This window comes from Triturus cristatus, chromosome 5_1 (assembly GCF_964204655.1).
Source record: "Triturus cristatus chromosome 5_1, aTriCri1.1, whole genome shotgun sequence".
Lineage (NCBI taxonomy): Eukaryota > Metazoa > Chordata > Amphibia > Caudata > Salamandridae > Triturus > Triturus cristatus.
The window spans coordinates 399,158,122-399,184,206 of NC_140587.1; the positions used below are offsets into that span (position 1 = coordinate 399,158,122).

At 45.7% G+C, this 26,085-nt stretch overlaps 1 protein-coding gene across 1 annotated transcript in view; it reads right to left on the minus strand.

Annotated features, from left to right (window-relative positions):
* Positions 1 to 599: 599 nt before the first annotated feature.
* Positions 600 to 26,085, minus strand: part of DCAF13 (DDB1 and CUL4 associated factor 13) — a 350,429-nt gene continuing 324,943 nt past the window's right edge. Inside the window, exon 11 of the mRNA XM_085605122.1 lies at positions 600 to 891. Within this exon, the coding sequence (XP_085461248.1) occupies positions 804 to 891 (88 nt within the window). The 3' untranslated portion in view covers positions 600 to 803. The remainder of the gene's footprint in view (positions 892 to 26,085) is intronic.

Consider the following 26,085-nt stretch of genomic DNA (forward strand, 5'->3'; position numbering starts at 1 on the left):
GGGCTGCAGTAGTACAATTTGCTGTGATGGTTGAGGAAGCCAGAAGAGAAAATCCTATGCACGATTGTAGGCTTAAAGCAATGCAGTGACAAATTCAATATGAAACAGGGTTATATAGTTGTGAAAATGTAGCAAAATGAAGGATTGCGACCATTTAGAAATTGCTGGACTTTGCATTGATTCTTTGGTTTACGTGTATTGAAAAGAAGCCAATGTTATTTGGACCAATCCAGTTACAGCCTTCGTAACTACGCTCTAGACAGGCACAAAGAATCCAACCTCTTCAAAAGGTTTTTAATGCACACTCACCAGGAGCTGGGCAATTCAAGCCTGGGTGCTGCACCAGTTCGCAATGAAGAGGGTTGTCAAATAGTGGGGATCCTGCAACTGTTTTACATGCATACATTTAAAACTCAAAACTTCTCTATCAGCCCAGTACCGATAGCAGGACACCGCTCAAAATAAAAATAAAAAAAGACATTCGGTTTACGGCATGGTAGTATATTAAATAAATATTGTAAAAAATACCGTTACAAATATTGAAGGGTATTTATTAAAGCCAAATATGCTGGAAATCAAAATGTAAACGAAAACAACAGGACGCTTTGACTACAAACTTTATTTCCATAAAAATATTTTAACAGATAGTAAATTACAAAGGTGATGCAATGCAAATTGAGCATGAATGGCAATCTGGTAATTCGGATCTGGTAGTTTACACATAAAAGGCAGCGATGACACTGTCAGAGTGATGCATACGACGTACAGCCTTGCTGCAGACAGCACATGAAAATGGCAATGCCCTACTTCACCACAGCCACAACATGCTTCTTCTTCTCCGCCACAAAGGGTGCTGATCCGGGCTTGCTGTGTTTGCGACGATTCTTTTCCCTGGAGAGACACAAAACGGAGACTTAAATAAGAATGTATAACAAAGCAGAGAAAAGGTGCAGTGCTGGCAGCAATATTAAAATACTGCTTGGACCAGCTATAAACATTTTGAATATGCGTACAAAATGTTACATCTCACATTACCAAAGTTAGTTTATCAAATAAATACGAATAATTAATAAAACAAAATTCAAAAAGATAGGAGCTGATAGGAAGCTACGACTCCAACTACAACAGGGTGGCTAAAATTACAGTTCAGAGACCCCATCCACTCCCTCCAGACTATATGACCTCCTGTTTGATATAATGCTGCTTAGAAAGCACCCACTAGCCCCCGCACACCGCCTTTGCCCTGTAGGTAGCCTTTGCCCTCTAGGTAGACTTGTCAAGGCTATTAAAGATGTCCTCCTTGTTCCAGGTAAAGTGAGATGATGTGGATGCAGCGGTCCATATGCATTACCATGTTTTATTCTCTCTCGCCGGCTGCCATGCATGACAGGTCGAAGCTCATTTCCGCATACATTCTTTATGGAATTGTGAGATAGTCTGTTACTTTACTTTGTACAACTCAATCCACTTTTACTTGCTTTGTTCTACTTTCTCTGGCCAAAAAAGAATTTATTGTATATAGTCACTGGAATCCTTTATTGTGAATAACCAATTCGAAATCTGGCTCACTGCACATAACCACTAATGTGACGTCACACAGGGGAAGTGCTCCCTTCCATTTTGTTCCACCACCACGCCTAATCTCCAGAGCCCCAATCATGGAAGTCAAATGGCGGTTGGGAGTGTCACCTGCTTTCTCTCACCTCTTGTGGGTATCCTCAGAACCTACGAAGGCAGGAGAACGTTGGCAATGTGATCCCTGCACTAACCGCCTTTTCCACTGCAAGCGCGGGTCTTTGCAGACACGCGCTGAAAGGGAAAATAAAGCTGCACGGACAAGCAGCTCTCACAGCTGTTCTCACCGTTCTCATTGTGAAGGTAGAGTGCGGCTTTGAGTGAAAAGGCGGTGGGAGGGGGCACTTAAAGGCCAAGTTTAAAAAAAAAAAATTTAAGAAGGTTTGGTGCGGGATCTTATCATAGAGTGGTGAGGTTAAATGGTAAGAGGCCAGGTACTATTTTATTAATTTGGTGTTGGCTGTAATTTAATATGTCAGGAGGGTTGAGGTGGCGGAACACCAAGTATTTTTTAATACATTTTTTTAAATGTTATATATCGTTCCCCCATTATTCCTCTGCGTACATGTTGAAAGAGCAGGGGTAGATGATTTGGGGGTGGAGAGTGCATATACAACATAAAATTACAGATGGGTAAAGTGTGAATAATGGGGACTTTATTCACCTTGGGGTTCTGAATGACTTGACAGAAAACCTGAGCTTCTCTCTCTGTGAATACATTGCTGTTATTCACAGTTATCTATCTTGAATTTTCTCTCTTAAATATGGGTCCCGTTGAGGTCCATTAGTTCATCCGTTAATAGGCTTTTCAAAATGCGGTAATCAATTGCAAGTACATCGCAGCAGTGGGAGACAAAGCTTGTTTCCCACTGCTGTGATGCCCCAGTGCTCAGCCCTGAATCATGCATCATATTTCTTAGTTTAGAATGCCACATTTCAAAATGTAACCATGCATAACATAAAACTGTAGATGGAGAACAGCAATGTTTTTCACCTTGGGGTTCTAAATGATCTCACAGACAACTTGAACTTCTCCTGTTATTTATTTGATGTCATTCAAAACCCTTCAGTGAATATCATCCCTGTTACCATGTGAAAGAAGCATGATCAATAATCACCACAAAGTGATGGCCTAATAAGTAGTATAATAACTATTCAATAACTCAATACATCATTAGACACTCCTTCTCAATTGTGGTGTAGATGATCTCTTAAGGAAGCAATTTCAGACTTTATGTTTTGTCCTCAAATTCTTGGAATAAAACAGCTTCAAGCTCTGTTCCTGGGGCATTATCAGTTGACTAAACGATCTTAAAAAATCTGAAAAGTGTAAGACTGGTTTACAGGCTTAAACCGATATCAGAGTCAAAAAAGCACTCTACTGATGTGGACCACAGGGTTCCTGACTAGGAGAGTTTTTCTCTAGCAAAGATGAAAGAGGGTCTTCCATTGTTAAAAAGAGCAATAAAATGTCTGTAATAACAGATGAAACCTATACAGGAACGTATTTCTGTTTTGTTTCTGGGTTGGGGAATTGAGTCACCAGTTTAAAGTTTCTTTATTTGGGACGAATGCCCCCACTATATGTCTAAGGTATTGGGCCTGGTTTGCAGCAAGGGGGTTCCATACGACCTACGACGAGAAAAAGAGCCTCTCAAGGTGGCATAGCTGGATCTCCCAATCTGGACTAAAAATAACAATATATGGCACCATATTTTTGATGAGGGCTCAGTAACTGATCCATAAGGCAACACAAGGTGGCTGAGGCTCCGTGCAGCCCCAAAGAAAGAACCCGATGTTGGAATAGTCTGAATGGGGTAGGAAAAGCAGTTTTGTGGTATTAGCGGGGCCAGAGGGAAGCCAGGCAATAGCCCTTGGGGATATCAAGAATGGAAAAGTACTGAGCTGGCCCCCAATCTTTATCAATTCGTTTACACTGGGCATTGGGTTGCAGTAAAATTGGATATTTAATTTACTAACTGGAGATAGATGCAAAAAAAGGATACTCCCATCTGCTTTGGGAACCAAAAAATGGTACATGATGTCCACTTACTATGCGAGGGTTGTATAATTTTCATGGATCGAACACACAAACTGTGATGGGCGGAATGCTTGCAATAGGTGAATATTTATAAAGGTAGCACTTCGTCCCGGTCTCGACCATCAGGAACGACGGCCTTGCAAAGTATTTGTTTTAAGTTTTTACGGTTTTATTAAAACTTTCAAGCCTAACAACCTGACTGAGGATGATTGACAGACGTTCTGATGTGATGTATTTGGAATCTATAACAAAACTGAGTCCTGAAGTTGGTAACTTGGTCTGTCTGTATTTTATGGTAGCAAATAAATGAATAATACTATTGCAGGTATGGGTCGCTAAAGTCATCCTTAAAGGGAAATCCCCAGGGTAACAAGTCACATAATTCAATAACAAAAGTATATATTTATACCATCTCCCTGAGGGCTCAAAAGATCCTATAAAATCCATTCTATTTCTTTGGAACGAGTCAGTAAATACTGAGAATGGCTGTCTGTTCACTTTGAATGTGACCTGGGTTCAATAACTGACATTCTAGGCACTGGTCACTGTATTATTCCGTTTCTAGAAAGACCCCTGTGACATATATATATATTTTTTAAATAGGCTGTTGAGTCTTAACTGCCACTACATTCAGCTTCATGAGGTGACTGTACTAGCTTTACAACTGCCTCCCAGCAGCTCTGGCCAGTCACCTTTTGCCGCTCACGAACAGTGTCTGTCAGGCTGAGCAAAGGTCGGCCTGACAGACACTGTTCATTTTCAGGTCAGGCAGCCAGGAGCTAGACATGCACTAAATGTGCAGGCTCCTGACTGCCTGATCTGAACTGAGAATACGTCCGCACCGGTGGGCTTAACTACTCAGCTCAGCAAAGGTCCTTGAGGCCCTACCCCTCAGTGATGAGGGGTAGCGTCGCTCATTACCTCGCACCTGGGTGTTTCCGTTTTAATCCATGAAGCTCCCAGGGTCGAGTGTCAATCAGTGACACTTCATCACAGAGTGGGGTGGGTTCAGCAGTCTCACTGTGTCGACGTAGGGACTGCTGCCTTCCCTAAGCTTAGGCAATGAGGGAAGGCAGCAGTCCCAAGCCTCCTGGGACCTCCGAGGCAGAGCTGCATGTGTGATTTCTTTTTTCAAATTAACGTTTGGTGTGTGCGTGTATGTTTGAATATTTAGTAATTAGTGTTGTGAATGGATGTGTGTTTGTGTGGGTGTGCGCGCCCACGTGCGTGCATTTGTAAATGCATGGTTGTGCGTGTGTATGTGTGTCCCATCCGCCTTCCTCCCTCCTACAATTACTGGCTGCCACTACCTCTCAGTATGTCTAAGTTACTAACACCTGCTGTGTGGGAGGCCCCATCTGTTAGAGTACAACACTACAACTCTATAACCCAAGACCCCATCTCACTGAAAATTAAGACGGGCAGGGAACGAGGCGTGGGCTTCCTTTTACCTTGCTGTTTCCCTGGCATCAGTCAAAATGGAATCCTGCTGTTGATCTTGTTTCAAATAGGCCCCAGATTCTAAATTCGCAATGTTTGCTTTTTAATCACGTGCAAATGTATGGTTTTATCCAGACGTTTTTAATCATGAACTTGTTTTAAGTGATTAAAAGTGTTTATGATTTTAATTAACTGAAATTAATTCTACTACTACTTCTATAAGTCGGTGGCAGGCACATTTGGGTGTTCACGGGCTGCAGTTATGATATCTGTAGGTTTGGTCACTCATTTCGTTCTTTTCTTGAGCGACTAGACAATTTTATAATTCCAAAGCCTATTAGAGTGTGTGATGATCCTCCTAGATCTGCTGTTGCGAAACCTAAATGGCTTGGGTCAACTGTAGGTGTCCCTCCACAAGGTTCTGAAACAAAGCTTCCATTTTCAGGGTTGCAAAGATCTCAATTGTGACACCACATTAAATAATCACCGGTGGCAATGCCTTAGATTTATGCTGGAATCTTTATTCTTCCTCACCAATATAACTCACAGTCCATCAGGTTACTCAAAGTCTCTTTAGAGAATCTTGGGTCGTAGACTTGGAAGCAGTTCCATTCATAACTCTAGTCTATTCTCATGCAGTCATACAAAACATCAGTGTCTAAATTTCCAGCTTTATTTCTCAACATAGGCTGCTTGGATTCCCTTCCCTTAGATGTCTCTCTCGCTTGCTTTCTTTTCAGTTAAATCTCAGGCTGTAGGGTGAAATTGAAGTCTGAAAGGAATAGGTTCAGCATGCATCACTCCTCCTCCCCGCCAGCAATTCACTGGTCTCAAAGGAATAAGGAGTGGGAGCAAATCAGCTCCTTGATGCCTTACAGTACGGCATCAGAGATAACCGGAGTACCGAATCGGCCCTGGTAGCAGACACCAAAGAATTAAGAATGGTAGTGGACAAGGGGGGAAAGGTGGCATTGATTCTACTAGATCTTTTTGCCACCTTCGATACGGTCCACCACTCCTTCTTAATTGGCTTAAGTTGCTAGGCTTTGATAAGTCAGCAGTGGCCTTGCTGAGCTCATTCTTAAGTGACACACAACAAACCTTGGAGCTGGGAGACTTAATCTCTCACCTTTTTTCCCTCCCCTATGGGGTGCCTCAGGTGTCCTGCCTCAGACCCACACTTTTAAATGTCTATGTCACTCCTCTGATAAAGTTCATTCGCAGTTACGGCTTCGGAGTTTTTTCCTATGCTGATGACACGCAAATTGTGGTGTCTATATCATCCAACGTGGAAAAGGAAGCAATACATTTCTGCTGCTGCATGTCTCACATAACCAAGTGGATGCAGGAAAACTGCCTGAAGCTAAACTCAGATAAAACTGAGGTTTTGTTCTTTGGGAAATCACACCTCCTTTTTGAACATGTCATGGTGGTCATCTGATGGTGGCCATCTGATCATGGCCCCCTTCCTGTTCAAAAAGCCAGAATTCTGGGCGTCATTCTTTACACCAAATTGTGCTTTTCTGAGCAAATCAACCAAACAACATCGTCATGCTTTTTCCTGCTCAGGGCACTAAAGAAGATTTTCCCGTTCATTTTGGCAGAGCTACAAAAACAGTGACATTGGCACTTGTCATCTCAGGGATAGATCACTGCAATGCCCTGTACCTTGGCACTCAAAAGCAACTGCTGAAAAAACTCCAATCCCTGCAAAATGAAGCCGCCAGATTGATTGTGAAAGTCCCCAAATTTGTTCCTATCACTCAGGCGTTGCAGGGACTACACTGGCTTCCAGTGAGGAACAGGATGAAGTTTAAGGCACTGTGTCTGGTTCACAAGGCCCGCACTGGACAGGTCCAGAATATTTTTAAGAAATCATCTCATGGCACTCTCCTAATCGGAGCCTCAGATCCAATTCAGCCAGATTGACAACTGTTGCCAGAATAAATAAAGCTAGATGTGGTGGGAGAACCTTCGCCTTCGGTGCAGGTAAATTCTGGAACTCCTTGCCTTTAACTTTTAGATCCCAGTCTAATCTGCAGCAGTTTAGAAAACAGTTAAAAACTTGGCTTTTCACCAAATCAATTAGTTAAGCTCAATGGTTGCATTTTTCTCTACTGACTTCTTCCGTTTAACCGCTAGCGCTAAAACACCTTCGGGTAATTGCGCGCTTTATAAAACAAAATGGCATTACAAAAGGTGGGACAATGGGTGTCCAGTGGTGCAGCTGTGGGGGACAGGAGCAACCGCTGCAGAACAAACCTGCAACATGAGGGATGGTTGGCCACATTAATGAAATGTGGATGATAGGTCTACATCTTCACCACCACCACCACCTTGCTATTTTGGATTGAGCTGTGCTGGGTAGGAGAACTAATTTCTCTGCACCCCATTGACCGCTCCTTCAATGGACCGTCTGGATCCACTCACACCTGTGTGAGTCATCAGTCAAAGTTGAAGCTGGGCAGAGCCGAGACTCTTGTTTTTAACAATTTCCTTATCTACCAAAGAATGAATATCAGGTTAAGATGCATATATGTAGGTAAATATTTGCCTTTTAATAGGCTACTATGACCTAGTTTGCTAATAGTAGGCTTCTCTTCTTCAAATAAATTACTTACCTGTACACTGTAGTTCTCTAGTATTGATATCTTTCATAGATTCACAAGCTTGAATCTTCACCATTGTCAAGGTTAAGTCTCACAGTTATCACAATAAGTAGTACAAAGCAAAGCCTTGAATAGTGACACCGTAAACAAGTGGCACTGATAATCAATTCACATAATTTAAAAAAGGCCAGCCTTCAGCCAATTAGGATACAGCTGCTGATCCACTCCTCCCCTAAAGGCCCACCAAACCTCAGATTGCTCAGCACGAGTGAAAAAGTAGTTAATGTGGTATCCAATGCGTTGAGCTCTTCAAATGGGGAAGAGAGAGGGTCTCATGTGAATGTATGAAAGATGTCAATACTGGAGAACTACAATGAACAGGCAAGCAACTTATTTTTCTTGAGTAGTGAATCTTTCATAGATTCACATGCTTGAATCCTAATAGCGAGCACTAACAAAGTTGATATTAACTTCTGCAATGCAGTAGTGGGAAGCATATGTCAAAGAAAATTTAATGATATAAAAAAAGACAGCTAACCTCATTGGAATAGATGGTGAAGAACTGCCTGTCCCACTGCTGCATTGTCTTTGTTGTGGCATATAGGCAGTACTGCCTAGTGAATGTATGTCTATTCCTCCTTGTAGCAGTTCTGCATATGTCAGGTAGGGACGCTCCGACAAACATCGCAGTGGCATGTGCTGCCACTTTCCCACTTAAGGGACAACCAGCTTTCTCATGAAAGAAAATATAGTTGCTGAAACCCAACAGGCTATGCTGCTTCTTGATAGTGAATTTCTTTTTCTTGGAGGAACGAATGTTATAAGTTGGTCACATTTTGACATGTAGGGTATGAAGGGCTCTTTCTGCTGTATTGGTAGGATTCTCAAATTAGGTCTTTAAAATTATCGGCTCATTAAGATGGAAGTCAAACGAGACTTTAGGGCTAAAATTAGATGAGAATCTGTCCTTAAAATGACTCTGTTGTCTTTAAATTGTAAGTATGGTAGTTTAACTGAAAAAGCTCGGGTTTTCGGGGATTCTTCTGGCTGAAATGAAAGATAACAGGAAAGCCATTTTCCAGAATAGATATTTCCAGTCAGCCTTTCAATTAGGCTCAAAAGGACTCTTCAGAAACTGATCAAAGACTGTATTACTTTGTTAATTGATAAGAAGATTCTTAATTGGAGGGAAAGCTCGAAAGAGTTCTCTTAGGAATTCCTTGATCAGTCTGTTATACCACAATGACTTTTAAATCAAATATCTGCGGGCTTGTGATATTGCCGCTAGGTGCACCTTGACTGAGCTATGAGACAGAACAAGCTAGGTAAAATAAGTACAGTAGTATTTGTTCAGGAGGAGAAAAGAAGAGATGAATTATCTTTTGAGAACACCACATACAGAAGCGAGACCACTTTGCCTCGTAGTTAATATTAGTGGAATAGGCTCTGGCTAAAACTGCTCTACAGTTTAAGAGATGGAATTTGTTGTATTCAAAAGCCAGGCTGACCAACTGAGACTCTGGAGAGGGATGTACAACTTGACCCCTTAGCAATCCTTGGCAACCCTTTCACGGGCTTGAGTGGGACTTGATGAATCTTTATAGGAGAATTATTGGACAAGGCTCCCTCTTCATATTGTTGAGAAGCCTGGGTAGTAGCGGCAGGGAAGGGAATGCATAAACAAATATTCCTGTCCAATATATCTGGAAGACATTACCCCACTGTCGGTTCATCGGGTATCTGCTGGCATAAAATTGACATTTGAGGCTGCCATCTGTAGAAAATAGGTCCAGGTTCGGACTTCCCAACTCCAAAAGATCTGCAACAGTTGATGTGGATCCAGTTCCCCTTCATAGCATTCTCAGGATATTCTTCAGGGAGTGTACGTGGTCAGCGCATAATGAGGCGTGAGCATATAAAAAAGTCAGACCTATTGAGATTTTTTTTTTTTTACATCCACAGGGACCACACTGACTACATTTCTAGAGTGATTCTGATGAAATTTTACCTATTTCTTCTTCTTGCAGAGGCCTCATGTATAGGTGAAAGTTCGGTACAAGTGGGATGCAGGAAGACATCATCCTTATTAGAGACGTGTATTTCTGAACATTGTGAACTTTATTCTTGAAAGAGAAAATGCCATCTTTGTTAGTTACTGAGCCCTTTCTCTTGTGCGAAAAGCCTTGCAAGAGATCGGGTCTAGCTTTGTTCTTAAAATATTATCTTCGCAAGGCTCTCGTGGACTGCTGCACTGTCTGGAACGAGGGGGCTTTTATGACGGAGGTATGAGAAGACCTAATGCCCATTCCTTCTCAAGTAAGCTGCCAACGGAGCCACGCATTTGGTGAATATCCTGGGAGAAGACATTAGACAAAAGGGAAGGACCTTAACTGATAATGGCATCTGGCCATCTCGAACCTTAGGCATTTTTGGTGCTTTATGTGGACTGGCACATGAAAGTATGTGCTTTACAACTGTGACCATCCTGAACATCTGAAAGAGATTATTAGTTATACATTTCTTAACTTAGAATTACCCCCAGGCGTCAGACTGGATCCGGAGAATATTTCCTCAGCAGTACCCCTCCGCACGGAGGTCAGTTCAGATCCAGAGAGAGCCGTAACCTCAGTCACTTTTTGACTAAAGTTTGTTCAACTTTGTCAACATCTTTTCAAGTCGTTCGACTCCTGGTGCACTTAGGGATTTCCCATTGACGTACCGGCTTCAAACCTTGTGACTCCTGTCACAAATAGATGTCAGTCACGGACCCCCACCTCGTGTGCCTCTGGTGTCTGGAGCGCAACCACGACCTGAAGTCGTGCTCTGTTGGGCCATAAACCTTAAGTCCCGAAAGCTTCTGGAGGTCTGGCAGTCCGCTCCATGCCGCTCGAGATGCCGGTCAAGAGGGAGGTCGCAGGACCGGTTGCGGAGTCACCACCATCATTCATCTTCGAAGTCTTTGTCTTCGGGTAAGTCGAAGCACAAGAAGAAGGGGAAGAAGCGCCATCGCTCTTCGCCTTCTCCCTGTCCGTCAGCCGACACAACGCGGAAGGTCGTCATCCTTTGCCTCTGCCCACACAGCCTACTAGGATGGCTCTGAGCTTCCCGGGAGCCAGAGCGTCCCCTGCCAAGCTTCGTGCATTTTACGAAGCTCTCCACTCCATCTTTGGGCAGCCCGGCTCCACCGGCACGCCTTCGGGCCCGTGGACTCGGCTGGGGGTTCTAGGCCTTCGATGCTGGTGGCTCCGGCCCCGAGGCCGCAGGGCCCCCAGGAATCCAGGCCTGGATCCGGATCGGAGCCTGTTGACCTCACAACACCTCTCCTGGCGCAGATTGCTCTGACAACGCCCTCGCCGCCGGTTGTGTCCCCGGCCGGCATCGATCCCGGCCTCCTCCTCAACTTGATCACGGAGCCGGACCGGCGTCAATCGACGTCAACCGGCGCCGGCCAGTACTTTTGTACCAGTTCTATCCTGGCATTCATTTTCACCCTGAGTGGCAGCCAGAGGAGGGTGAGGAGGACTGGGAGGGGTCTGTGTACCCTCTGGCAGACCAGCTAGAAGAGCCGGACTTGAGAGAGGAGTTGGGTGATGCCAGTGGTCTGGATACCTCCCTAGACCTTGGTATGCATTCACCCCCTACCGAGGCCACGGAGGAGGGAGCCTCCTATGCTGTGGTGTTGCATAGGGCGGCTGAGGCCTTGGGCTTTGAGCTTCCTACGGGGGCAGTCAGGACTAACCTCCTGACTGAGGTGCTTTATTCGGCAGCGGCCTCTTCGGAGCCCCTGCTGCCGTCCAATGAGGCCCTCACCGACATCCTTCTGGGCACTTGGACCAAGCCCAGCACAGGGGATCCCGGGCAACCCCATTTTCCTCTCCCAACACCCTACCCCTGAGAGCTTGGTGGTCCAAGCCTCAACATTCAAAGGCGTGTTCCCTACTGCTCCCCAGATAGGAAATCCAAGAAGCTGGACCATCTTGGAAAGAAGAGGTTGTCTTCCGCCAGCTTAGGACTGTGGTCGGTGAACACCACATGTCTCTTGGGCCGCTACACCCACTCTGTGTGGGACACGGTTGTGCAAGTGCTGCCACAGTGCCCGAAGGAGGCACTGACTGTACTCTCCCGTGCGGTTGCAGAGGATAGAGATGCAGCGAGGTTCGCCATTCGATGTGGGCTGGATACTGCCGACTCGCTAGGTAGAACGATATCTACGTCAGTAGCCTTGAGACGCTACGCTTGGCTGAGGTCCACTGACAGGGATGTCAATCGACCCTTTTGGACATGCCCTTTGATGGCAGTCACCTGTTTGGCGACAAGGCCGATATTGCGTTTGAGCGCTTCAAGATCTCTCCAGTTACAGCCAGATCCTTGGGCCTCACTGCCACCTCTTGCCCCGCTCAGTCCGCCTTTCGCCCCTTTGATGGCTATGGAAGGGGTGCCCCACCACGTCCCACCCAGGGCCACAGGCCGGCGCAAGGTACTCAGCCCCAAAGCAGCCGGGGACGTGGAACCCAGTGCCATGGGTCTGGGGGCCAGAAGGCAGGCCAGTCCACCATCTGCATCAGCCTTCAAGCCTCCCTAGTCTGACCTTTCGGGGCCAGCAGATGCCAGTGGGTGGCAGGAATCGCCATCACCTCCCCCACTGGCACAACGTCACGTCGGACTGGTGGGTTTTGCAGAAAGTCCGAAGGGGCTACTCCCTCCCCTTCAAGACTACCCCTCCCTCCATGCCACCAACATTCCATCGCATGTCGGAGGATCACTTGCCCTTCTCCGTCAGGTAGTTACGGCTCTCTAGACCAAGGGAGCCATCAAGCGAGTCCCTGTGCCAGAAGTAGGTCATGGTTGTTCTTCCCACTATTTCCTGGTGTCCAAGAAGGACAAAGGCCTGCATCCTATCTTGGATCTCAGGGACGTCAACTGCTTCCTCCGGAAGGAGAAGTTCAAAATATTGACATTGTCTCAGGTCTTGTCTGCCCTCGACCCTGGAGACTGGATGGTAGCGTTGGACTTGCAGGACGCTTATTTTGACATCCCCATCCTGCCGCCCCACGGTAGGCCATGAGCATTTTCAGTTTACCGTGCTCCACTTTGGCCTTACCAGCGCTCCTTGGGTGTTCATGAAAATGTTGGCGATGGTCGCACCTCTTCTGCGCAGATCAAGGTTTCCAGTCTTCCCCCCTATCTCGAAGACTGGCTGTTGAAGGCGCTTTTGCCCCAGGCTGTCATATCCCACCTCCAGACTACGGCAGACCTCCTGCACTCGCTGGGGTTCACTATCAATGTACCAACGTCACACCTGATTCCCTCTCAGAAGCTCCTTTTCATCGGAGCAGTTCTGGATACTGCGTAGTTTTGCACCTATCCTCCCGAGCAGCGACTGTGCGATATTCGGGCTATTATACCGATGTTTCAGCATCTATCCTGGATTTTGGTGAGAATGACACTGACTCTGCTGGCCTTCATGGCCTCCTGCATCCTGCTGGTGGACCATGCCAGGGTGGCATATGCGGGCTCTGCAGTGGGACCTGAAGTTCCAGTGGGAGCAGCATCAGGGGAATCTTTCCGATGTCATCCAGATCTCGGAGAGCACTGCACACCAATTGCAGTGGTGGCTAACGAACCAGGATTGGCTCAACGGCAGATCCCTCTCCATCTTCCAACCAGACCTCACAGCGGGGACAGATGCGTCACTTCTGGGATTCGGCGACCACATGGACGAGGTGGAGATCAGAGGCCTCTGGTCTCCGGCGGAGTCCGGGCTCCACATCAACCTGCTGGAGCTCCGGGCGATCTGTCTTGCACTGAAAGCATTCGTTCGTTCTGTCAAAGGAAGAGTAGTGCAGGTGTTCACGGACAACACCACCGCCATGAGGTACTGCTACAAACAGGGCGGGGTGGGGTCGTGGACCCTATGTCAAGAGGCTCTCCGCCTCTGGACGAGGCTGGAACATCAGAGCATGTCCCTGGTGGTTCAACAACTGGCAGGTTCTCTGAACGCCAGGGCGGACGAACTCAGCCGCCAGTGCATGATGGATCACGAATGGCGTCTTCACTCGGAGGTGGTGCAAGGTCTCTTTCAGCAGTGGGGAGAGCCTTGGTTAGATCGGTTTGCCACCGAACACAACGTGCAATGTCAGCAGTTCTGCGCGTTGGAATTTCAAAGGCAGCACTCGCTCGGCGACGCTTTTCGTCATGAGTGGAATTGAGGTCTTCTATATGATTTTCCGCCAAAACCACTTCTGCCCAGAGTGTTGAAGAAGATTAAGCGCGACCACGCCCAAGTCATTCTTGTGTCTCCTGATTAGGCACAAAGTGTCTGGTATCCCGAGCTCTTGAACAGGGCATCAATTCTCCGATTCGACTGTCTCTTGGGAGGATCTTCTGTCATAGCAACAGGGAACAGGTCCTCCACCCAAACCTGTCTAGCATCCACCTCCTTGCGTGGAGATTGAGCGGCGACAGTTGACAGCTTTCGACGTTCCTCCCGAAGTCTGTAATGTCATCTTGGCAGCCAGGCGTCCCTCCACTAAAACGGTATACATCTGTACATGGAACACATTGGAGTAAGGTGCACAGTAAAGGCTGTGGATCCCCTTTCTGCCCCTCTTTCAGAGGTTCTCCTCTTCATTCTTTCTTTGGACGTGCAGGGCTCTGCTCTGGGCACCCTTAAATGCTATCTTTCGGCCATTTCAGCCTTTCTTCGCCTTCCTGATCAGCCTTCTCTTTTCAAGTCTCCTATTGTTAATAGATTTCTGAGGGGTATTACTCACCTCTTTTCTCCTATTTCTTTCGTAATGCCCCAGTGGAACTTGATCCTTACCTTATGTGTGCTCCTTTCGATCCACTGCATAATTGTCCTCTCAGACTCTTGACCTTAAAGACTGCTTTTCTGGTTGCCATCACGTCTGCTCGCAGGGTGAGTGAGCTTCAGGCTCTTTTTTTCTAAACCTCCGTTCCTTGCTGTTCATCCGGACAAGGTTGTCCTTCGAACTAGACCTTCTTTTCTCCACATAGGACAAACCATCACTTTGTTCACCTTCTTCCCGCCCGCATCCTTCTAAGGAGGAGGAGAGGCTCCACCGTCTGGATCCAAAAAGTGAGCTATCATTTTATCTGGATCGCACAAAACAATTCTGGGTGGATGATCAACTCTCTGTTGGCTATGTGGGCGCCAAGAAAGGGGGGCCGTGCAAAAACAACCCATCTCTCAATGGGTCGTTCTTTTCATTAATATCCGATATTCCTTGGTGAAAAAGGAGCCTCCAGTAGGGTTGCGTGCGACCAGGGTGACGGCAGCCACTACTGCTTTGGGATGTGGAGTTCCCCTCAGTGACAGCTACCAGGCAGCCACGTGGACATCTTTGCAAACATTCACTAAGCATTATTGCCTGGATAGTCAGGTCTGGAGAGATGGCTTCTTTGGCCGTTCAGTTATCCAGGACTTTCTGGTGTGAACTTAGTTCACAGACCCACCTCTGGGGTTAGTATTGCTGGGGATCTATTCTAAGGTAAGGAATCTATAACAAATAGTCTCTTTCAGATGAACAAGTTACTTACCTTAGGTAACGATATATCTGTAAGAGACATATATTAGTTATAGATTCCTTACCGCCCCGCCGATCCTCCCAGTTCTGCGAACTGACTTCTAGAGTAAGGGACTCCCTTTCAGGACCCTAATTTTGTGCACTAGTGGTCAGTGTCTTGCATGGCTCTGAGCTTCTGGTGGGGAATGTCGTGTAAAGTACTGACGTCAGCGCCCATGGGCGGCGTATAAGTAGATACACTGGCATCATTCCGGCAATCACGACGTCAACGACGAACGCGGAATCGAACAATGGCACCTACCGACAAGCAGGGGTACTGCTGAAGAAATATTCTCCGGATCGAGTCTGACGCCTGGGGGTAATTCTAATAATAGTGCTCTTTTGACATCAAGTATGTCTAGAGCTCTATCTGCTACTGAAACTGGTTGAGGGATGAACTCAAACGATTGGTTGATACGAAAACCAGAGACTACTTATAAAAGAAATTTTGGATTTGTATGAAGAACTATCCTATCTTTATGAAGTTGAAAAAAAAGGTTCTTCTAAGGTTAATGCCTGTAACTCACTAACCTGTATTAGTGAAGTGATAGCGATTAGAAAGGCAACCTTCCATGAAGGAAATTGTAATGAACAATTGTGTAATGGTTCAAAAGGTGGGCCCATAAGTCTTGTAAGAACAATGTTGAGGTTCCAGACAGGTGCAGGTGGTACCCTGGGTGGTATTATTCTTTTAAGGCCTTCCATAAGGTCTTTGATTACTGGAACTTCAAATAAAGATAAATGTTGCCTGTTTTAAAGATAAGCAGCTACTGCTGTAAGATGTAGTCGAATAAATCTGTAGGCTAAACCTGTGCGATGTAGATAACAAATCATATTTTGTATAGATGCATCTAGCGGATCAATTGAGTTAATATAGCAATGTATGACAAATTATTTCCACTTTGCTGCATAACATGCTCTAGTGGGAAGTCTCCTTGCTTCTTTAAGAATTGTCATACAATCTGGTGTTAGGTTTAGATAAGCAAACTCTATAACTTCAGGAGCCAAATCGTTAGGTTAAGGTCCTTGGGATGACTGATTTCTCCACTGTTCTGTGTGAGAAGGTCTGACGTTATGTGAAGCTTCTGACGTGGAACCACTGATCACACCAATAGTCCGGCGAACCATGGCTGACAAACCTATGTGGGAGCTACAAGAATCAGTGTGAGAGATGTCTGCCTGAGTTTCCAAACCAAACCAGAAATGTAAGGAGAGGGAGAGGCGGAAAAACATGAGCAAATATCCCTGCTGAGTTCATCCATAGAGGATTGCCCTTGGATAAAGGGTGTGGGAACCTGGAGGCGAAGTCCGGGCATTTTGAGGTCTGTGCTGTGGCAAAGAGGTCTACTTGTGGAAATCCCCATTTTTGAAAGTACAGAAGGAGAACTTGTGGGTGAAGTTCCCATTCGTGTATTTGTTGTTTCATTCTGCTGAAGAGATCGGCAAAGATGTTGTCCATGCCTGGAAGGTGTTCTGCCAGTAGTTGGATTTTGTGATGAATTTCCCAACATCAAATGGTCTGACAGAGGCGTGACAGTTGTAGAGAGTGTATCCCCCCTGTTTTTGTACATAGTACATTGTTGTCATATTGTCCGACAACTTTCTTTACTAGGTGAGGCAGAAAGGCTCTTAACACTGGTTGAACTACTTGCAGCTCTAGGTAGTTGATGTCATAGTTCTATTTGGAGTTCCAAAGACCTTGAACTGTTAAATCTTGTAAGTGTGCCCCCCACCCTGTGAGGGATGAGTCTGTTGTAAGCACGACTTGTGGAATAGGGTCGATAAAGGGCTGCCCTTTTCATAAATTTTGTATGTTCCACCACTGCAGAGAGTGATAAGTGCAGCTGTCTGCCAACACTAGATCTGTTAGATAACCCTGTGATTCATTCCACTGACGTGCTAAGCATTCTTGTAGAGGACGCGTGTTTAGTCTTGCATGAGGCCATCATCCCCAGTAACTGCATGAATGTTCTGGCTGAGAGATATAGTTGTTTTGAAACTGTAGTAACACTGTTTGAAAATTCTGAATCCTTGCTGCATTGGGATATGCTAGACCCATTAGAGTGTTTAGAATGGCTCCCAGATATGGTTGTGTTTGATTGGGTTGAAGATGGGATTTTTGTGTATTAACTGTGAATCCCAACTGATTTAGAGGATTTATGGTGATTTGAGTGTGATGGACACACTTGTGATGTGTGTTGGCTTTTATGAGCCAATTGTCTAAGTATGGGAAGACATGTATTTGTTGTCGTCTTAGATGTGCTGCTACTACTGCCAGGCATTTGGTGAACACTCTGGGTGCAGTTGTTACTCCGAAATTTGCAATGTGCTCGGTGAATAGGTATATGAAAGTATGCGTCGTTTAAGTCTAGTGTTGACATACAGTCGTCTTGCTGCAAAAGTGGAAGTACTTGTTGTAGACTGACCATATGGAAGTGTTCTGATAATATGTATAGATTTAAAGGCCTGAGATCCAATATCAGTCTTAACAAGCCGTCCTTTTTGGGAATTAGGAAGTATAGTGAATATACTCTTAATCATTGTTGTTGAAATGGAACGAGTTCTATAGTTCCTTTTATTAGAAGACCTTGTACTTCTTGCTTGAGCAGATGTTTGTGTTCTAGAGACAGTCTGTGAATACGAGGTGGAATGTTGGGAGGGTTGCTTGTGAGCTCCAGGCAATAACCATGTTGGATAATGTCCAACACCCATTTGACTGTTGGTATTGATTGCCAAATGGGAAGAAACAGATGTAATCTTCCCCAGACAGGTGATGAATGTTTGGAAGGGCAAGTCGTAAAAAGTCACTGTTTTTAAGTGGAGGGGGGGGGGTGGTATGTGATTTTGTACCTCTACCTCTTCCTTTAAAGTTGTTAACTCTATATCCACCTCTGTAGAATCCTCTAGAAGAAGAAGACTGGGCCTGTGTTTATACAAAGATGTGGTGGTATTATTTTTGGAACCGGCTTTGTCAAAGGAATGACCAAAGGAACCTTTCTTACACCAGGACTATAGTGCGGCCATTGATTTTGCCATTTCTTTGTCCTTTTTTGATGGACTTGGCCCTTCTGGCAGGTTCATCTCTAAACTTTTTACCATATTTCTGACATGGTGTTGGTGGTTTTAGGCCTCTGGGCACTTTAGCACTGTGGTCCAGTGTAAAGTGCGTGCACTCTCTGTGTTATATGTGGTAAGGTTGGCCTGCCCTCCCATAGGAATGCAGGGGGGATTCCCTGATCAGTGTGTCAGTAGTAATTCCTGATATGGGAGGAGCAGCGTGGCCGAGTTTAGTATATATGAAATTGTAATAATAAATGCTGCTCAATGGTGTGCGCAGATTTATTATGACTAATTGAGAAATACCACTTTTAGAAGCTGGCATTTCTGTGTGCTATGTGTCTGCCTGCCTGAAGTGAATTGCATGTCTGGCTTGTGAGTGACAGGGGCTGGGAGGTGTGTGTGGCTCCAGGAGGGGCAGGGTGAGTCAGCACTAGGCTGAATGGGACATCTGTATTGGGAGTAGTGGGAGGAGTAATCCCATGACCCTGAATAGGACTGTGCCCAGCCTGGACAATGCTGACTCCGCCCCCTGCGGTGTGTCTGATCCACCTGACAAAGGGGAAGAGCAGCTTGGAAAACAAAGTGCTCCAAATCCCCCCCTGAACCAGTTGCATCTGGTTCCCCGAACCCTACACTGCAGACGAAGGAATGCCTGGTATAAGTATAGGGGCTGTGGCCCCATAAAGTAGTTCTGTCCTGCTTGTGCTGTTCCTGAACCTTGCTGGGGCGTGCTGCTGCTGGGGCCCAGGAGGAACCGCCATGAGGGCTTGCCTCCCTGGGCCCAGCCTTGCCCCCTTGATCTTTCAGGACTTTTTGCTGTTGGAGCTGTGGCTCCTCAGCTCCCCATTGAGTGCTATATTCTAATTTCCGAGTAGGAAGAGAACGTGGGTTTTGCAGCGCTGCATGGAGAGAGGGAGGGAATCCCCAGCGTAAGGATTCCCCAGTGATGCCGTGGAGCGTGTGCTCCCCCGCATTCTTTGTGTACTGAGCGGGAGCTCACCCCGCGTATGCATTTATTTAACTGGCGGGTGCCCACACTGCATCATGGTACCTTTTGGCGGGTGCCCACCCTGCACTATCACCGAAGGAAATCACCGCCGCGGCCTGGAGAAGAGGAGCGCGGAAGGCGGAAGCCAGGCGCGTCCGCCTGACTGTGGGCGGGGCCTTGCGGGTGTTCCTTCCACCTTCCCCCCGTCCAGGAGAAGGCAACCCGGAAGACAGGAAGCCCCACGCATGCCGAGAGAGGAGCCGGCGAGAGAGAGGAGACTTACCCCCAGCAGAGAGCCTGGTGAGTAAGGGATGGCTGGAGGGAAGCAGAATCGAGGCACAGTATTGGTGCCTATTTCTTAAGCGGACCCGCAGGAGAGTGGGCAGCTCCAACGTCGGCCACATTGCGTTCAGGGCCCCCGTGGGGATCCAGAGGGGCCCGTGCCCCTTCCAGTTTGGCCATGCGTACAGGTGCCCCGCAGGCAAGAGGGCAGCTACACCGATGGGGGCAATTTGAGTTAGAGAGCCCCAGTGAAGGCCCTGAGGGCACAGTAGTGCCAGGGCTGGTTATTTGATTCCCATCTGCGCCGCACCAGCGCGGGCAGCTGCAACGTTTTGCGCAGGTTTGAATAAGAGTCCCTGAGTGGGACAAGAGAGGGCACAGTGGTGCCAGGCCTTCTTTGCTTCACAGCTGCACTGCAATTAGAGGCGGCTGCAACGTTTAGGCTGACATTTCTTTGGGGGCATTTTTAGCGCGACAGAAGTGAGATGTTCTCCTCTGCCCCAGCGCAATTGCGCACTTGCGAATTCTGCTGCATTGGCAGCCGCCCTGACACTTTTGGACATAGGGCATTTGAGCCCTCTGAGGAGGCCAGTTGGCCAGGGGGACTGTTAAGTTGATAGGGAGCCAGGCCCTACTGTGATTTATGTGGTGCTAGGAAATGTGATTCATGTACTGTGTTTTATGCACCATGATTTATGCCTCTACTGTGGTTTATGTTATGAGGTTTTGCATATTCTGGTTTATGCTTGGGAGGTTATTCTCCACTGTGATTTATGCCTAATGTGGGTTATGCTTAGGAGGTTATGGTCTAATATGTTTAGGCTTATGAGGTTGGCGCATAATGTATTTTACGCCTGAGGTGATACTGTGCATAATATGGTTTGTGTTACAGGATGATGCGGAGTACAGTGTTTTCCAGTAATTACTGCTTGTGTTCTACGCTTATTATATGTTCTACATTTACTAAGTTTACTTTGTGATGGTTCTGACAGTGGTCCAAGTGGCCCTGTCATGTGTATATAATCCCCTGTAAACATTGCCTAGTGCCAGGTGGCCCAGTGTATATTGTGTGATTACTATTCCAATGTGTTTTAAGATAATACAAAGGCTATTTTTGATAGAACCTTGTGTGGAATTCCTTTTGTGGTGTGCCTAGTGTGTTGTTGCTGTGTGTGTGTTGCGCAAACGCTTTACACATTGCCTCTGGGATAAGCCTGACTGCTCGTGCCAATCTACTAAATGATAGTCTTTGGCATGTAACTCCCTTACCCTGACTAGAGTGGTGGTTTCTGCCTGGCTTTGGTGCAAGCCTTAGCCAACCAGAATTCCCATTTCAAACATTTTTCATCTTCTCTAGCGATTGGTTTATCTGAGGCCCAAAAAGGTGTTCTTGTCAAATGGTGCATTAAGTATAGTCTGCTGAACTTCTGGTTTGAAACCAGACATTGAGCCATGCATGTGGAATGCTGGCATTGAGTCCTCTAGCTGCAGTATCTGCAGCATCCAAAGCACATCTAATGGATGAACTGGAAATAAGGTTGCCTTCCAACAATATTTCTTGTCTCTTTTTTCGGTGTTCTTCTAGGAGATATTGTAATAATTCTTCCATCTCATCGCAGAGTGCCCTATCATACCGAGGCAACAGCCCTCTATTGTTTGCTATGCGCCAATATGAGCAGCTACTTTTTTTCCAGAAGCACCTATAAATTTTGATTTCTTATCAGGAGGAGGAGCCTCTTCTTAAGTTTGTTCATTTTCCCTTTTATGTGAGTTTGAAACTACTAAGGAATGTAAAGGCTACTGACCCTTAATAAAGACAGGGTTAGATGGAGGGTTTTTTTTTTTTATTCACTCAAGGTATTAGTAGACGTGCCCTAACAGGGCCCTTAAAAATATCGTCTGCATGCTTCATCATACCCTTTAACATGGGCAAGGATTGAGATGGTGTGTGTGTGTTTCTTAAAGTTTCAAAAAGGAAATCCTATTCTAGGTCTTGTTTATGGAAAGTAACCCCATGATAAGTGGCTGCTCTAGCAATTTGCTCTTGATATGCATTATTATCATCAGGAGGCGAAGGTTTGGCTGGATATAGATCGGGATCTGTGTCTCCCAGTGGATCTATGTCATAGCCACCCCACCGGTCAGGAAGTGGCTGATTATCATTGTCCTCATCATCTCCTATATCTGGATTTATATAATGAGATCCTGGAGGTGTAATATGTAAAGGGTCTGAAGCTGGTGTGAGAGGCACAGGTGAAGAGGGTGGGGTGGTTTCAGGAATGTTAACAAGACTAGTAGCTACGTCCTTTTTCTTCTCGAGAGGTATTCTATATTCAGTGTCTATTTTCCTTTTGGGAGGTGGTATCACTGGCGTAGTGGTAATGTTTTCAATTTGTGGGTTAATATGTATTGTCTTCTCTTTCCGATCCAGCTTGTGCTGCATTTTCTCCAGCATTGGCTCCCATGTCTTTAGTGGAGCATCTTTCTGTTTCGGTGGGGAAAGTTTTGGCACCGAGATGGATTAGTCCTTTTTATCTTTCCTTGCCGAATGCTTCAGAATCAAGGGGTGTTATCTCGGTTTGAGTCCGAACCGAAAGGCTTGACTTGCTGTTTTGGTGCCGAGCTAGGAGGCGGTGATGTTGGAATCAGAGTCTCCAGAGTCTCGGTGCCGACTATAGCCTGCTGGCAGTGGTGGCCCAATAGCCTTTGTTTTGGTCGCAGTGAGTTTGGTAGGCAAAGGGGCTTTGTTACTCATGGCATCCTGTCCAGATGGAACGTCATAGGACTCCAGCTAGATCTCCAACTCTGAATGGGAGTCCTGGATGAAAAAAGGCCTCTTTCTCTTCTGCTGCCAAAGCTTCTATCTCTTCTTGCTTGACATCCTCACCAAAGATATCGGGAGTCTCTTTGATAGTTTGATGCTACATGTCTTTGTGTTGAGCACAACGATCTCTAAGAGTCTTTTTGGAATGAAACGACCGACACGCGTCGCAGTCTTCCTCTTTATGCCCAGGAGAGACACAAAGGTTACAGACCTTATGAAGGACGGTGCGTGGGTATTTGCAATGACACCGAGGACAGAATTGGAATGGTGTCCGTTCCATCGGCAGAAGACTCGATGCAGGATCTTCGAGTGGAGACGAGCTAGGCCTGAAGGACGCCGTCAGAGTTTTCTATTGGGTAATGAAAGTTTTCAGAAGTTCTTCGACAGGCAAAAGGTTGAAAAAGCGATCGAAAACAATAGCGACGGGGATAAGTGAATTGCGAACTGAAGGGATCCCCTATTGATGGTTTCTAATCGGAGCACTGCAATACACGTCCAAACCTGATGGCAGAAAAAAACAATCTAACAATGGAGTTGATGCCCATGTGCATTATCACCGGAAGGAGGAGTCACTTTGCCTCATGACTGGAAAAGACATCTTCGAAGAAAAACAACTTGCAAACCTCCAGACCCAAACACTAGATGGCAAGAGTATGCAAAACATGTGTATCTACAGCACACATGCCTCGAACAGTTGATTCTTCACCCTTACTATGAGTGCGGCTGTAGGGGAAGTGCCACCCCACACTGATGAGACAGGCCAGAACCTACCTAAAGTTAGGGTAAGTGCAGTAAAGGTGTGAGTGATAAATACACCAACATGGTCACGTGTGTAGGTGGTTAGTGGTGCTAGACATGGTGAGGTACAACTAGACATATTTTGTGTGGTTTGATCTGCAGTGTTGACAACCATGGGGTGATTACACTACATGCATTGAATTCTTCTCCACTGGTAATACATTGGATTTTACCAAAATTTATTGAACTATTCACATTTTGTTCTATTATATTTATTTAACCTTTACGGGAGGTGTTCCCAAACAGGAGAAGTATTATAGGCATGAGTGAGTTACGCCTCATTTATGTGCACCGCACATTTGAGTAGGTATGCAGAGAGCGTAGGCGTTGTAAAGAAGGCTGTTGACATGGGCTTTGTATCCAGCCGAAAAAGGTTGGTTAGTTTATATGGGCAGCTGAAACATTGCAGTTCTATCTCTACCCGCTGTGCTTTTAACAATATCTAAGGTTCACAATGAATAAAGGAAACTCCTTTGGGTATTATCTTGAGATATTTTTATCTGGACCCTACTTTGTTTCAGAAAAACTTATCTAAGAACTCCCTTCAGAGGTTGCATCCACCAGAGTGGTATTTACCGTCTCTGGTTTGGATAGGTGACCTATGGTGCAGCAGTACTCAGATGCCTGAGTTTGAGTAAAAATGACAGAACAACCAGCAAGATCACCACATACACCGGCTTAAAGCAAGGGTGGGTTCTTGCCTCTTGCCTATTCAACATCTTTATGGCGGGCCCCGATTTGCGATTATCGGAAGTAACAGATGACCCTCCCAAATTAGAAAACTAGTGTGGTATCCACAATAGGAGGATGATATTGTGATATGCAGTTAGACACTGATTGGCCTCCAGCGCTTAATCACAAACCTTGTAAAATACATCGAAGCGGTGGGTCTGGAACTAAATTAGATCAAAACAAAGGTAATCTGTTTTTCAGCAATGTCCAGCCCTCGCCATGCCAAGTTTAAGTGGAAAGCAGCCGGAAAAAGATCTGGCCAAATTCTACAAATATTTAGGGGTGGTAATGGACACTATACTAACCTTCAAGGAGCACCTACTACAAAGGAGGGCCAGGGCACACAAGTTAGGCTTTGCCTTCAATTTTCTGCAAAAAAAAGATGGGGAGCACAGCTCAGTTCTACTCACAATAGGTAATTGGGGCTAAGTTCCTCCCTTCCCTCACCTATGGCTCAGAACTATTAAAGGGGAGCGATACTACCACCCTCAATCAACTCCAATCCCTCTTGTTCAAATGCATTTTCCGACTCCTGCAATCTATCTCACAAGCACAGGTGCGATTGGAGTTTGGGTTATTTCATCAATCACCGGTAAGGATGGCCGCAATCATCAAACTGTGTTGGAAGATGAAACCAGCTCCACTCGATTCACTGGCTGCCCAGTGCTAGTCAGAAATGAGGAACCAGCCCACACAACAGTGTTTCAACAAGCATTAACCATCTTAAACCTGTCCTAAGCCTGGGATTTAAACATCGGCTTCACCGCCTTCAAATAAGTCACAATAAGGCGGCCAAACTACATTCCTGGTCACTTGACAAAGCGGAGATGGCCCATAAGAAGCACGGATTGTCAGTTCTACATACCTGCACCAACTGGAGCCCACAACCTTGCCTCACAAATCATATTTCACAGACCATCCACCACTCTTTTCTTCTGAACCGTATGGGTACCTTCCCATCAAAAGGTCAGGTAACAGCATGGAAGCAACCCGGGCTAGTGCTTACAGTTGACTATGCAGCCTCTTCGAGGCATTTGACCCGCCGTCATTCAACTCAGACGGAAACTGTTACGTCCTGCCCTGAGGGGTCTCCAGTTAAGATCCTACCACTTAGCAGTGATGGTGCTACTAAATGGCATAACATCCAGCTCTACTGCAGGGCACCAACGTTTTTACAAGTCAAAAGGCTGCTATAAGCCAGTAGGTGACCTCTGGCATCATACTTTTCTCCTTTGTCTTTTACCCCTTCTTTTTGCATTTTAGAGATTTCCCCTCTTGCTTCTGGAGTACAGAACATCCGCACAACATTTTGCATTTTTCGCAATTCTTTTTTTGGGATCAATTACTTTTTATTACTTTTTATTACTTATCACGTTTTTCACTCTCAATGCAGATTGTATATTTTCGAACTTATAGCTCGAAAATTAACAAGAAAATGTTAATCTTTTTGTATTTTACTTTTTGCAATGATTTGTATTAATCTGCAAATAAAGGTTTACTTACTTACTATGGTGAAGCATGCCACGATAAGTTGTGGGTGAGGCGACCTATCCGGAATCCTAATTTCCCAGCTATAAAACTACCTTTCCACCTAGTAAATAAAGCTTCTTGGCCTAGTCATTTGTTGTGTGAACAAATTTAAACAAGGAGGGTATGCCATGGCGATTTCCTCTTTCTCTCCCTTTGTGTATTAAAAAGATGGTTACAGAGAATGAAATCTATTATTAACCAATAAGAATGATGTAGCAGTTTCATGAGTGCGAAAAAAATTCAAACGACGGAGATGATGCATGTTGCATTGTGGAGCACCACTCAACGTCATATAGGAATCTCATCACAGACACACCCACGGGTAATGCCCAAAATTAAAAGCTTTGAGAGAAATAAGACAACCTGTCTAATTTAAACACTAGACGGCAGGAGTAGGCTCAGAAGGTGACTAACAGGCTGATGATACAATGTGCACTGATCGTTCATACTTTTGTCCACTGTAAAGAAAGCATAACATTAGCAATGACCGATCGCCGCTGGCAGTACCGCCTCTACGGCTCCCAGACATGTATGTAAGACAGAGGGAGACTGGATAACAACATAAATACATAAAGATTAGATGAGGGAGAAACAAGCAGGAGGCAGAGTCTAAACAGCTG